The sequence below is a fragment of the Vollenhovia emeryi genome, unplaced genomic scaffold, assembly GCF_000949405.1.
Source record: "Vollenhovia emeryi isolate VEMERY1.0 unplaced genomic scaffold, V.emery_V1.0 DF939120.1, whole genome shotgun sequence".
NCBI lineage: Eukaryota > Metazoa > Arthropoda > Insecta > Hymenoptera > Formicidae > Vollenhovia > Vollenhovia emeryi.
The window spans coordinates 3,013,900-3,027,122 of record NW_011967246.1 but is presented as its reverse complement, the minus strand read 5'-3'; the positions used below and the strand labels follow the sequence as shown (position 1 = coordinate 3,027,122).

Sequence of the window (13,223 nt, the reverse complement as noted above, 5' to 3'; positions counted from 1 at the left end):
TGCCGCAATTATATGCCGCACCGCGAATTCTTGTCTCTCATTTCTAAATAAAAACGATATTTGGATAAAAGAAAACTTCGGTTCGTTTGCCGCAATTATAAATTTGAGAACTATTCTTTTCTCTTGACAGATAATAAATAGCTCCATTAATCCGTGACACGAAACCAAATCACATTTTGCAAGTGTATTGTGTCACCAACTGAGCTGAGTATCAACTTTACTGCTGTTTATTAATACAAGAATTTTCTCAACGTGCCATTATCTCGTCTCTGACGTCACGATTTCCAACTTGACCGCGTAGACCCAGAAATAGAAATAAAGGGTGTCCCTTTATTTAAAAAAAAACAACTATAATTTAAGATAACATGGTTCGAGGATTGAACTTCGGATTTGGTTTATGGCTGACTGGTATGCAAAAACCATCGGCAGTTCTATATTGCCCCCTCATTTCGGGCATGGGTGTTATGATGGAAGATTTCCCAGGTCTCGACGAGTTCAGCGAAAACCTACAAACATACAGCAATGTGAATAAAAGGTATCGTTTTACTTTCGAATTGACGAGTACTCGAATTATGCAGAGTAATGGAGGAAAGTCCCCTATTATGACGTAGACTTTTAAATACAAGATAGCGGAGTTTCTGCTAAATTAATAGGCATCATCTGTTGGTTTCACCATGAAATTATCGCCATTGGGGTGAAAACTATTTAGTAGGAAAAAGCGATCGTTAGATCGTGTAATCGTTGCGAAGAAAAGACTTGTGATTGAATTTGGACGTTAACAATCTGCTATCTCATGATAGAGGACTTTCCTCTACTAATACGTAGCGGTTTCTCAAAACTTATACATATTATTGAATAGCATTTAATATTATATGTTAACGTAAAGACGAATGTAACAAGGAGAGATCCGCTTTTATCTCCCGTTCGCTTGGTATTTCCCGACGCAGAGTCGCGTGGGGGACGCAGATAAATCAGTTGCGCGATTCCACGGTGCTGTTCAAAACTATCGCACGTTACTTTGAGCTCGACGCAGGTACGGAGATACCGGAATCCGACGGCGTCTGCTCCGTAGTCACGCGGACGGATCGCGGAGATCCTCTTTTCACCATCAGCAGTATCTTCTTTTGCTTCTCCAACGTGGCCTTTAACATATTGTACTTCTGCAGCAACGTTTTCATGTTCTGAATCTGCATCCAATACCGAGCCTTCAATATTTCGTACTTCTTATCCTTAGGATATACCGCCGGTGTGAAAATCCAGAAAAAATATTCAGAAAGAAAAGACACATGAGAAACGCGAGGAAGATAGAAGAGACGCGATACAAGTAGAAAATCATGAGAAATTAAGGTTGCGGTCTGCTAGAAATGCTTCGAAGTGTTTCCGTCCTTCTTCTATCTTTTCCGAAAGAAAAGAAAAGATGAGCACTTTGAAACATTTCAAGCGACAGCTTGACCGCAGCCCAGGGCTGCGTTCAGACATTTACTGCCAGTACCGAAAAGCCATCGGTACCGGCGGTGAACATCGGAACGCAGCCAAGGACCAGAAAAAAAGCAAGCGACAAGAGGACTGTAGAACAGAAGACGTAGGCAGATATTATGTACAAGATCGTAGAAGCGCTGCAGCGTTATATTCAGCTGGGTGCTATTGAACGTGTCGACCTTTAGCATCGTTTCTAGGAGCTCGGCGGACGGCTGGAAGTACGGCATCAGCTTCGGCGACAACGGCTCCTCCAGCGCTATCGAGACGATGCCGGCACGCTCGCATTGCGGACATCGGTTCTGAACTGAAAGTCGCAAGGGTGAATAAGTACGCCGGAATCACGGAAAGCGAATCGCGCGAGGTTTACCTCAGGCTTGTTTTCTGTTCTTACACTAGTGAACTAGTGCAATAAATTAGAGTAAGACAAGCATATATTTTCTCATTCTACCTTACTGCACTAGTTCACTAGTGCAGGAACAGAAAACAAACCTCTCGTCTCTCTCAAAGTTCACTCACCTTGTCGCAGACAATTCTGGCAGGAGATGTGGCCGCACTGCGTAATGTGGTACGGATGTTGCCCTCGGTACGTCGGGGTGAAGCACTGGTTGCAGATTATCGAGTTCATTTGCGGTCTCGACATCTTGCTGGAAGTAAATTGTAACATTATGTAACTGTGATGAGGCCGCCCAGTCAGAAATTACTCGCCGATCGACGTCAATGTGGCGGTTTCGATGTCGACGCGACATCGTTTCGACGTCGATCGACGAGTTATTTCTGGCTGGACGTCGGGCATGTATTACGGGACTCTTCGGAATGAATTACAATCGGAATCATTCCCGACTTCCCTAGCAAGTACAATAGGAATGCGGGAAATGAAATCGAAAGAACTCCGATCGAAATCTGTCCCGAGAAGTTCCGCGATACGTGCCCCTCGAGTATCGGCAAGTCGTGTTGCGAAATGACGATCGCTGTGCTTCGCGACTCGCTCGAATTGCACGGTCAATCGGTGGAAATCGCGGAAGTGTTCGGGATTGTTGCAATAATTTCCTAGAGCTCCATTGCGTTCTCTAGGAGAATAATTCCAATCGGAGTCCATTCCGAACATTTCCAAGACTTCCCGCTCGACCTTGCAACTCGAGCACGTCGCAAAACACAACGACCGTCATTTCGCACACGACTCACCGATATTTGCCCGAGGGGTTTTTCTTCGCTGCGCGTAAAACGAAGTACATATCGGATAAGGTCGAAAATACTGACTTCTGCGTATACGTTGAACCTGACCGGGCGCGAATCTTTGCGTCGAGAGAGCGACGGGATTCGAAATCCACCGCTGGCGCCAAGAAACAAAAGCCGCTCGAAAGAGAGGTTCGCGCCCCCTGTCGCGGGTGCAGGTAACAACGGTAGATGGGCGACTCGCGGGAGAGAAACGACCAATGGCTGTCGAGAACGAGAGCGGCCATTTTGGAATAGGGAGTAGGAGTTTCAAAAGTTCCTAGGACGCGAGCGTCCAGCCAATGGGCGACGTTCCACCGGTTCTACGACTCGGCTGACTCGGCTCTCTCGGCATCGGGAAATCAGGCAGCGGAGTCGCGCGGGGGACGCGGAGAAAAAGAAGTCAGTTCCGCGATTTCACGGTGCATCACGCGGCTCGGTTGTCAGCGACGAATTTGACGCGAGCGACTCGCGGCAGCGACGAGGCGCGTCGCCGAGCACCGTCGCCCCTCCGACGGGCGAGCGTCATCGAGATCTGCGGAAGATGCGTCGTACGCGCGTATGAACCGAGGACCCCTGGGTAAAGAGAATCGACGCATCCCGCGCGCGCATCTACAATACGCGCGCCACGCCACGGCGACTGCCATATCCAATTCGCTCGGCTCCCGGCTCTCTCTTTCTCTCTCTCTCTCTCGCTCGTTCGCTCGCTCTCTCTTTCTCTCGCGATCGCCTCCGTGATACGATGCTCCTCCGTCCCGAGGTGCGATAGCCTCCGGTATCCATGAAATCGAGCCTGCCAGCCGCCGCCTCTCTCCCTCTCTCTTCTTCCTCTCCCCCCGCCTCTTCCCGTCTCCCTCGCGATCGCGCGAGACTCCACCGTCGCCACCGCCACCGCCGCCGCCGCCGCCACCTCCCGCTTCCGCTCGCGTTGCGTGTTCGCGTTCGCGACGCCTGGTAAGTGACTGCCGTTACGACCGGACGACGCCGGGGTACCTCGACGCGAGCCTCTCGGCCAGGACCGATCTCGACCCCGCCAAGTAAAGGCTCCGAGAGATGGATGAGGCCGTCAACTGGTCGCGCGCACCCGCGATTGACAGTCGCTCGTAAAGCCCGGAGTCGATCGGTGGTCGGTCTGCTTGCCCGAGAGACTCGTGTCCGTGGTCGAGCGGAGGCTCCCGCGGTCGCTGGGCGTTCCTGAGGGAAAGGTGGGAATCGGCCGACGATCCGTCTCCCCCCCCCCTCCCCCTGGCCGTAGCCCACCGCGACTTGTGTTTCCTCGTCGCTCGAGACGAGCGTCGGTGGTCGCGGAACGGAAGGACGGAGGAAAAGAGCGGAAGGGACCGTGCGACAATCGCGCGGCTGGGACGAGCCAGCCTTGACAGATCCGTCTCCGTCAGTTTTTTTTCTCCCTCCCGCTCGCTCTGTCTGCGAAAGATCGCGGAGCCGCTTTACATAATTAACGACTGAAACGAACTAACGTCGATTCGAGCGCTCGAAAATAATAACGAGCTAAAAATAGATCAATGATGAAAAGTATACGTTGATGGGGCTTGAAGTAATGCAAGAAACATTGAGGATATCTTATGTTCCTCAGCCGATTTTCGCGGACCGACTTTAGTCCCGGCTCGATTTGCTTCTTGTCCCTTTCTTCCAATTCTCGAAACCGGAGGAAGATGACAAGAACGTCGAGCCGAGATTAAAGGTCGATCCGGTAGAAGTGGACGTTGATTGTTTCAGATCTTACTTTCTAGATTCTCTACTGTGTACCTCGATTCAACTTAACTGGCGCAGAAGTTCAGGCTTATTTCGAGCGTCTCCCTTTGTTCTCCGCGTACGATGGACTTTGTCCGTGAATTTACACGTGTCTATTTAGGTATTCTTGTTCGCAGGTGATCAATAAAGCTGTGCCAGAACCCTTGAATCGCGCGAGAGCAAGACGGTCATGGAGTCGTCAGACAGAAAGAACGTGTACCTCGCAAAGGCCGGCGACAACTCCTTGAATTCTGGAATGAGGGAGACTATGATAGTCGGCCAAACTAACATGGCACCAGGTATACATTGGGTGGTAAACTTAGTTTCCGCGGCGTTTCTTTGTTTAACAAACTCATTCGATTCGATATCAAAGGCGAAAGTTGCATCAATCAAAGTATTCGCCCTCACTAGCTATACATTTTTCCCATCTCTCTGGCAACGACAGAACGACTGGTCTTTTCATGCCATCCATTCATCGATCCATTTTCGCGTCCTCGTAATTTTTTAAGTGTGTATCCACCAAGCGGTGCTGCATCGATCGGAACAGGTGATAATCTGAAGGAGCCAAGTCTGGTGAATGCGCTGGGTGCGGGAGAACTTGCCACTCGAGCTGCATCAGCGTTTCCTCGACGGCTTCTGCAACGCGTGGTCGAGCGTTGTGCAAAAGAATAACTTCCTTTCCTTTTGAATCTTTCCCGCTGCATGTAGACGTTTGGAAACAGCCAGCGAAGTAACATCTAACGCTGCAGACAATTCTTGGAGCGTTTGAGCTGAGTTTTCGTCCAATAATGCTTGCAATTCGGTGTCTTCAAACTCTTTCGGCTGACCTGAGTGTTGTTTATCATTCACATTAAAATCACCACTTTTAAATCGCTGAAACCATTCCTGGCATGTTCTTTTCGATGGAGCACAATCGCCATAAGCTTCGACAAGTAATTTATGAGCTGTAGCTGCAGTTCTTTCTTTTTCAAATCAAAGTAATGAAGCAACACACGTTGAAAGAAGAACTCGTCGCGTTCCATGAATCTTTTCGCGCTGAATTTCATTGACAAATGTTCAACCTTTAAAATGAAACTAAATTTACCACCTAATACAAGCCAGTATAAAAACTCTTGTAGACTCCGCCACCGAGCAAGCTTTTCGCAACCTGTCCGTGTATCACAGCTCCCTCACCCTGTCCGTGTATTACAGCCCATGTATTCCCTTTGCAGAATGCGGCGGAGAAGGTGTGATGAAGCCCAACAACGTGACCAACGTTTCCACCAATCAGGCAAAGTGGTCTAATAACGGCCCTAAAAATTACATCATCAATCCAGTGCCGGTGAAGAACGAGGTGCGACAGTCGGTCTGATACTTTAGCAGTAATTAAGTTTGTAGTGGCGCAGACTCAAATGTAGAAAGATGTGTTGAAATCTAAAAGTCTCGTGGGGAAAAGGAAAGAAATTGTTATTTAAATCAGAAACGTGTGTAATTAACCGGTAGAAATGAAAAATGTGTAGACACCCAGAGAATATGCCTGTCTTTTAGGCATGCATGGTTTCTGGGCAGGTTTCTCAGTGGCAATTACAATTGGCGCCGATCCGTGTTGTAGATCGTGCATCTCGAAGACGGTAATGCGCATTGCAACAGCAAGAAAATGTATTACTATGAGAGACACTTCACCGGACACGAGGAACCGGAGAGGCCGACGCGCAGAGGAACGAAAAGATACAGGGACAAGGATGCACCGAAACGAGCGCTGTACGTTGAACTGGAAACTGATATTACTCGAGAATTGTACTTCGAACATGTAGCATTAATAATATTTAGCTCTTTCGTCTTATCATGATTGTATCAGTGGGGACTTTTGTAAAGGACCAGGCACGATCTGTCGAGACGGAAAAAGATTTAATAAACGTTGAGATACGTTTCTTACCGCGATTCCATATCGTTATGTTACAGATCCGCGTTTTTCTACTTCTGCCAAGAGCTGCGCGGCAAGATGAGAGAATTGCACCCCGAGATGGGAGTGGGCGACATCGCGAAGGAACTAGGAAAATTGTGGATGAGCACGGATCTACAGACCAAGTCCAAGTACATGGCCATCGCGGAGGAGGACAGAGCCAGATATGAAAGAGTATGTTGTGTGAGCCGAAATGCGTGCTCGGGACATTCGGAATGATTTCCGCTGGTCGTCCTTACACGCGAGACTAACGATACGACTTTTTTTCACGCGCAGGAAATCATCGCGTACAACAAGAGAGTTAAAAATTACGACCCGGAAGAAGTTGGAACCGTATAAATCGTGACGCAGAGCCATGGGACGGACAAGAACGACAACTTCATTCTAACTCGAGTGCTGTAACAGACGAGAGTTCATACATACGCTAGACAAGCGAGTTTTACTACTAACCTAGAATTATCGTTGTATATATTATGTATACTGTTGATATTGTCCGGAAAAAAAGAAAGAAATTGTTTTACAGAAATTCGGTTATATACTTGCGATGGTAAAAAGAAAGGCCAAATTCGAAGAACGAATTCCATTTTATATATGAATTTCTATATCGTACGCAGACTATATTATATACATAACTAACGTGTGCTTTTATATACAATTATACATAATATACAAACGTTATACGGTATATATCTATTATATAGAATTATTAATATATAATATATATGATAGATAAATATTAGAAACATCTATATATAATTATATGTAATAAGCACAATAGATTCTTGATTATTCAAACCTATTTCATCAAACGTTAGATTATTCGAACGTTCTTTACACTATTCATGTAATCTAGTATTGCATCGGTTGAGCGCTCGAATAATCGAACTTACTATACAATCTTAAGGATAGTAAGAACATAGTAAATCAAGTAATGTTAGCTATGCTATGCTATTACACTGCATTAATGTTAAGCAATGATAGCGATAATGGTAACGTTCGCGAATAATAAAACCGTACATATTGCACCGTGCACATATATCGCATTGTAGAGTTACAGTAGATCGCTTCGCCGAGACATAAGAAATTGTGCGAATGAAAGAGATTAATCAACCGGAACAACAAGGGGGAAGATAATTCTGTATTAGAATTGAACAATGTGAGAGATACGGCCAATTTTGTCGCAGAAGATCGCTAATTTCTCCACCTCGTAACAATTCGATTTTATCGGCGGAAATAATTTGATGATGCAGTGGGCAAGAAAAAGTATGCGTTTTGCAAAATTAATCGCTAATTGTTTGGAAATTGAACGTGGACAATACTTATTACTTCGGACAGAGCATAGGGACACTCAACGCATTATTAGAAGACTTAAAGGACAATTATATAGCAATATTTAGCATTTCTAACATACTTATTACAGCACTATAATAATTATCGTGATTAATAAAAAAAATTTTGATATTTGTTAGATTTAAAGTCTGTAAACGGACGATCTGTAGTAAAATATCTTTGTAAAACGAATATATCTTTCTCAAGAATCGTTATGGCTTTGAACAGTTCAAAGAAACAAACTGTGAAATCAAAATAATGCATAACGTTGAAATCTTTCTTTCACCGCTGTAATATTACTCAAGTATTTTGTTGATTAGACTTTTTGATTTCTTCGTTATGTCTTCTGAACATGTAACTGAATGGATTTTGTTTTACAATAAGTTATCAAGTAGAAAGCGATACGCGTCGATGACTTTTTTATATTTGAGGAACTCCATACGTTTCTTCACCCACTGTGGATATTTTTAACAAATTAAATTTACATGTGAATTTTTTTCATCTCCACGAACAAATGAAAATCTTTATCAAAGGGGCTAGAGGGATTGATAAATTATCAATAAAGACAAAATCTTTGTCAATGAATCCATCGGAAAAGCGAGTTAATAATTCATGACAATGTCCGCACTGCTAACGAGCATGTGGATACAATAGAAAGTAAAACAAGAGCAGAAAGAGAATTGCGGTCTTTATACATGTCTTATCGGACGCTACACATATTCATACTTTAAGCATAGATATATAAATATATCAGGGAAATTATATCTCAAGATCCCAAAACGACAGAACGTATATTCTATGTATTTTCTTTTTTTTTCAATAAAGGTAAAGTAAATAAAAGCGCATTGCGGATTCACAGATGTCATTTATTTTTATCGTAATAATTGCGTATCTGCCTTTTCCGGGCAGATATTCCCAAAGTATTCCCATCGTCACTCGCGATTTCTAAAACGGAATCGCGAGCGCGACTTTATTTTGTACATTTTTACATCGTGCCAATTTCTACGTACGAGAAGTGCGATGGAAAATAAAATAACGATATAACTTCGGTATTGAAATACATATACGTAAGTATATTGTGCCACATCGCACAGCATATACACACACATATATGTATATATAACTATATATATACACATACGTATATGCATATATTGTATATACATTAATTTTATCATATACATGTATATTTTTTAATATTTCGCAACTTATAAAAAGACTACTAAATTTCTACTTGTTATACTAACAAGTGGAAATCGATATTATATTATACTTATCACATAGTTAATGTCTAATTACAAGGACGATATACAATTCTTGCTGTACAACGTTACGTTGTGTCGCTGCTGCTCAAGCCGTTCTTTTGGTCCAACTTGTTCGCGTTGGTCTTAACTGTATATATGAAGAAGCTGAGAGCCTCCTTCTCCACAACGGGGATGGTCTTGAAATGCTTCATGAGAGTCTGCAATGAAAATTCGACGTGTGATTTTCAAAAATTGTTAAAAATGTCGAAAGCTGCCTTCGTACGTTATTAGATCAGGGTTGTTTAAAAAAAAATAGTGAATTCTACGGCGAAAGTACAGCATAGAAAATGACGTGGAAATCATTCGTTTCAATTCTTGTTTAGAAAATTTAAATGCCATTGGTCGAATTTGAACACCGCGCGAGCGAAACCAGTTGGATTAGGCTTACAAGGGTGGAGTGGGCTCGGAAGGTTTACTGGAGAAGGCGGATCGTAGGGCAGGACTTTATCCCTCCAACGGGAAGCTTCCCTTACCCTTTTCTTCAAATTAATATACATTCTTAAATTCCTTAAGTTGGCTTGAAGATTCTATTAAAACGAACAATTGTTTTAACGTCGTTTTCTGTTTGTATTCTTACCGTATATTTCGTTATTTTCTTCTTAGCTTTGAAGGTGATAACAAGTGAAACTTGCGCTGAGACGCTCAGGCCATTTGTGCTTATACTCAATATATTTATTGTTCCTTTTATCAATAATCCTCAGCAATTATTTAGGGGGAAAATCCGAACCCCTTAGAATATTATGTATTTTACTTTCATTTTTCTCCACAAATAATTCATATAATAATGTCTCTACATCAAAAGCATTGATTACTTATATACACATACATCAGTTCTTGCATGGTATTAAATCACCTTATTACATTCACTGCAGGTATGGGAGTAATAAATGTTCGCTGTGCTTACATCCGCTAACTGAGCCTTATTGAGGCCCGGTCGGGTGGAGACTTTGTAGTGCCTCTTGTATCGCCTCAGTGTGCCGACTTGCAATTGGAAGAGGTCGACTTCCGGGAGGTCGTTGTCGGTCTCGCCCGAGTCCTCTTCGGAGTCCTTGCGCCTCCGTTGCTGCTGCTGCTTGGTCCTGGCACACTGGATCACTTGCTTGTGATAATCACAGATGTATATGTGGCGTGCCTGTACGCAATCAACACACAAAGGTAGGATGTAACAGAGTGGCAATACAATAGCCGTACGCGATCGGAAATTTCAGCCGCTCGAGGTCTATCTCGTCCAATGCGTCGCTGGAAAATCGCGAGTAGTTCTACCAATTAACTTTAATCTCGGTTTAAATTATCTCTTTCTAAATTTTAAGTAAGGGTAAGTGCGAGGGGGAAACCGCCGAGGGCATTGTGGTGCACAGATTTGTGGCATTACTGGGCATCACTTTATGATAAATTTCGGGAATTTATGATAAATTCCATCCACGCGAGAGTTTATAGATTTTGCGCTTTGCCTTGAGGAATTCAATGTTCGATGAAATTCTTCACGTTTCACGAGTTCGCATGCTAGAGGAAAAGATTCATAATCGAGCCCCTGACCACGACCGTCCCTAGTGGCACAGTGCATTAGCTAATCGTTGACCCAATGCAACCAAATATCGAGCCGATGTTTGGTAAACGCACTGTGCTACTCTACACTGATTAAAAGATAACTGAATCAAAAAAATATTACTTTACTCAAGAAAATTATTCATTAGGTGGCTCCTAATAGATTACCTTAAATTTAAAAAATAATAAATAAATTAAAACATGCATTTAATTAAATATCAAATAGATCATTTTTAATTTAAAAAATTTTATTTTGATTCTATAAAATGTTTACCAAGGTGTGATTCTCACCGCAAAGAAAATTGGATTTCTTGTTTAACAAAAACAATTATTTCATTTAATTAATAGTATTCTATCTCACGAAATCTTTATTTGAATGTAGAAAATGTAATGATTTAAATTAATTTACTTAATATAATACATAGATTTACTTGAAATTAAAATTTTCATCTAAATAGAATAAATATTTACTTTAGTGACAGAAAATAATTTTAAGTAAATCTATTTACTTAAAGTTTAACAAAACTTTTTTGCCAGTGTAGAGGTACATCAGGTCAATCTACGGCCTGCGACATTTAGAAAAAAATATAAATTAAAGAGAAAACCTGTGAAACTACTTTTATTAATGTTTGAATATTAAAAAGAGCTCTTCGAAATATTTAAAAAATTAATATTTTGAAGTGTTTCGGCCCGCGGAAAGTTTGAAAATTTTCAACGAGACGCGCGAGTCGAAAAAGGTGGACCGCATCGCGCTACGAGTATCTTACGAGGATACGCCGCGATTCTGCGAAGGAAAGAAATTTCGTGCGCCGACAGAAAAATCCCCGGCGCAATTTCTCGAACGTTTCTCCGGCCACGACGGTGGTTCCGCAACGAGAGGCGCGAAGTTAAATTACGACGCGACGAATAAAATTGATTTCTTCGCTCGCCGGCAATCGCAACAAATGGAAATAACCGCGCCAGTTGCAGCATGCAGTAATCGCCGTCGACAATGTCGGTCATCGACGACCAGGGGATCAATTCTGCATCCTGAACTACAGTGAAAAAATGCCAAAAGTGAAATAGCCTCGTCTCTACAAAAAGAGAGACAAAGTCGTTCGCTTTTAGCACTTTCGCTACGTCGCAAGATACAGAATGAATCCCCCAGCGGGATCGAGCGCGTTATAATTACAGCGCCGGCGAAATTTCCGAACAACTTGCGACACCGACAGGCGCAACGCAACGCGGGAGACGTCACCGCCGCAGCCGCCGCCGCTGCCGGCGGTGTTTTCGTCTCCGAGAGAGAATCGGAGCGATGGGACGCGCGCGCAAGTCCGCGAACGTCGCGGAGACGCGCGCGTCTGCCCGCGTACACGCACCATGTGATCGAGATTGAGCTTGAGCCGCCGCTGGGTGACGGTCTTCTGTATGCGCTTGCTGTAGGACGCGTTGCCGGCCGGGCGGGAGCACCGCTCGCCCTCGTCGACGAGGCAGCAGATCTGATCCGCCGCGCCCCGCGAGTCCTCCTCGCCGGTGCTGAAGCCGTTCATTCTCGCCTGGTTCGCGAACAGTCCTGCCGATCGCGTGCGCTCGGCCGCGGTCGCTTAGTGCCGTCGCCCGCGGCGACGGCGTCGGCGTCGGCGACGACGACGACGACGACGGTGGTCGGTGCACTCGTGTCAAAAATGTTCGGGCCACTCCTCGGCGGAGGAACCGGCGATCGCGGGACGGTGACCACGGCGACGATGGTGGTGACGGTGATGACGATGGCTACGGGACGCTGAGAAGCTCAGTCGCTCGTTCATTCTCCTCCGCGCGCGCACGATCCGCGGCTAACCCGCCGTGCCGCGAGTCCCCCTACTTCTCCCCTCGCGGACGCCCGTCCGTCCTCACGGCTGGGACGGCGTATGTGTACGCGGCGTTGCTGGCTCCGTGTCCGTTGGAGCAGAACGGCGCCGAGGCCCAGGCTGGGCTGAGCCAAGCCGAGCCGCGCCACGTCGCGCCGCGACGTGACGCGCCGTGCCGCGCGTCCCGCCCGCACGTCACGCCGGGTCGCCGATCGCTCTCGCCGACCACGCGAAAAGATCAACGAGCCCGCCCTCGCGAGCGTCACCGGGGATCCGGGACGGGAACTCTCGCGGTTCTCGCCGGCGACTTCTCCCGCCGCGCGATCTCCCGATCAACGGGTATCTTGGGACACCGATGCCGCGGACACGCGCGATTGTCGTCGCAGCCGAGACTCCTCGCCGAGGTGAGGCTTGCCGATCGCGTCCCACAGCGACCGATAACCGCGCGACGCCGATGAGTGTATCGTCAACGGCGACACCAAACGTCAAACGACACACCCGCGCGCAGGCACGTTCTGTCTTCGACTGAAGTGGACTGAAGCGCTGAGCACTGACCCGGATTGAGCATATGCGAGTGCGAAAGCAGCCAACGAAACGTCTACCAACCGTATATTATCGTCGTTGATAAAAGAGAGCCGCTCTTTCTCAACGCGCATGCGTTCTGCGGAGAGAGCTGCTTCGCAACGTTTGCAACTGTTGTAAAATTCGTCAACTGGATTGGAGAATGCCTTTAGATTTGTGTCCAGGATGCCTAGAACTTGCTCCAAGTTCTAGTTCCGAGAAATGTTTAGCCAATCAACTTGCAGCTTTTATGGGCACGGGCCTTAAGGCCAA

General features: G+C 45.4%; 3 protein-coding genes across 7 annotated transcripts; 1 reads left to right on the top strand and 2 right to left on the bottom strand.

The window, feature by feature from the left end:
* On the bottom strand, positions 1-2,947 carry LOC105570597 (RING finger protein 212B). Of its 3 annotated transcripts, none has more exons than XM_012027921.1 (5): positions 2,737-2,947; positions 1,996-2,123; positions 1,602-1,783; positions 1,018-1,229; positions 1-506 (listed from the first exon to the last, which is right to left on the bottom strand). In XM_012027921.1, the coding sequence occupies exons 1-5, from the start codon at positions 2,937-2,939 to the stop codon at positions 356-358; spliced, it is 876 nt and encodes a 291-aa protein (XP_011883311.1). In that variant the 5' UTR covers positions 2,940-2,947; the 3' UTR covers positions 1-355. The 3 variants fall into 3 exon arrangements, with proteins under 3 accessions (XP_011883311.1, XP_011883312.1, XP_011883313.1); XM_012027922.1 differs by having other exon boundaries at positions 2,761-2,947; XM_012027923.1 differs by lacking the exon at positions 2,737-2,947 and adding an exon at positions 2,662-2,681.
* Positions 2,948-3,078: 131 nt separating this feature from the next.
* On the top strand, positions 3,079-6,881 carry LOC105570598. Of its 3 annotated transcripts, none has more exons than XM_012027924.1 (6): positions 3,079-3,271; positions 4,581-4,742; positions 5,655-5,776; positions 6,035-6,183; positions 6,385-6,559; positions 6,662-6,881. In XM_012027924.1, the coding sequence occupies exons 2-6, from the start codon at positions 4,634-4,636 to the stop codon at positions 6,722-6,724; spliced, it is 618 nt and encodes a 205-aa protein (XP_011883314.1). In that variant the 5' UTR covers positions 3,079-3,271; positions 4,581-4,633; the 3' UTR covers positions 6,725-6,881. The 3 variants fall into 3 exon arrangements, with proteins under 3 accessions (XP_011883314.1, XP_011883317.1, XP_011883315.1); XM_012027927.1 differs by lacking the exon at positions 3,079-3,271 and adding an exon at positions 3,570-3,645; XM_012027925.1 differs by lacking the exon at positions 3,079-3,271 and adding an exon at positions 3,703-3,896.
* Positions 6,882-7,932: 1,051 nt separating this feature from the next.
* LOC105570596 (histone deacetylase complex subunit SAP30 homolog) lies at positions 7,933-13,217 on the bottom strand. The gene is made up of 3 exons (XM_012027920.1): positions 11,922-13,217; positions 9,923-10,150; positions 7,933-9,176 (listed from the first exon to the last, which is right to left on the bottom strand). Exons 1-3 carry the CDS (start codon positions 12,090-12,092, stop codon positions 9,045-9,047), a joined length of 531 nt encoding a protein of 176 aa, XP_011883310.1. The 5' UTR covers positions 12,093-13,217; the 3' UTR covers positions 7,933-9,044.
* Between the last annotated feature and the right edge of the window lie 6 nt (positions 13,218-13,223).

What these genes read in the sequence shown, in the direction of transcription:
- LOC105570597 (XM_012027921.1), bottom strand. Translation starts at nt 2,939, where the DNA reads ATGGCCGCTCTCGTTCTCGACAGCCATTGGTCGTTTCTCTCCCGCGAG. An exon ending in TGCAGCGCTTCTACGATCTT is followed by an intron (nt 1,230 to 1,601) that starts GTACATAATATC and finishes GTATATCCTAAG; the next exon opens with GATAAGAAGTACGAAATATT. An exon ending in GTACCTGCGTCGAGCTCAAA is followed by an intron (nt 507 to 1,017) that starts GTAACGTGCGAT and finishes GTATGTTTGTAG; the next exon opens with GTTTTCGCTGAACTCGTCGA.
- LOC105570598 (XM_012027924.1), top strand. Translation starts at nt 4,634, where the DNA reads ATGGAGTCGTCAGACAGAAAGAACGTGTACCTCGCAAAGGCCGGCGAC. An exon ending in CCAAACTAACATGGCACCAG is followed by an intron (nt 4,743 to 5,654) that starts GTATACATTGGG and finishes TTCCCTTTGCAG; the next exon opens with AATGCGGCGGAGAAGGTGTG. An exon ending in ACAGAGCCAGATATGAAAGA is followed by an intron (nt 6,560 to 6,661) that starts GTATGTTGTGTG and finishes TTTCACGCGCAG; the next exon opens with GAAATCATCGCGTACAACAA.
- LOC105570596 (XM_012027920.1), bottom strand. Translation starts at nt 12,092, where the DNA reads ATGAACGGCTTCAGCACCGGCGAGGAGGACTCGCGGGGCGCGGCGGAT. An exon ending in AGCTCAATCTCGATCACATG is followed by an intron (nt 10,151 to 11,921) that starts GTGCGTGTACGC and finishes GATTGCGTACAG; the next exon opens with GCACGCCACATATACATCTG. An exon ending in ATAAGGCTCAGTTAGCGGAT is followed by an intron (nt 9,177 to 9,922) that starts GTAAGCACAGCG and finishes TTTTCATTGCAG; the next exon opens with ACTCTCATGAAGCATTTCAA.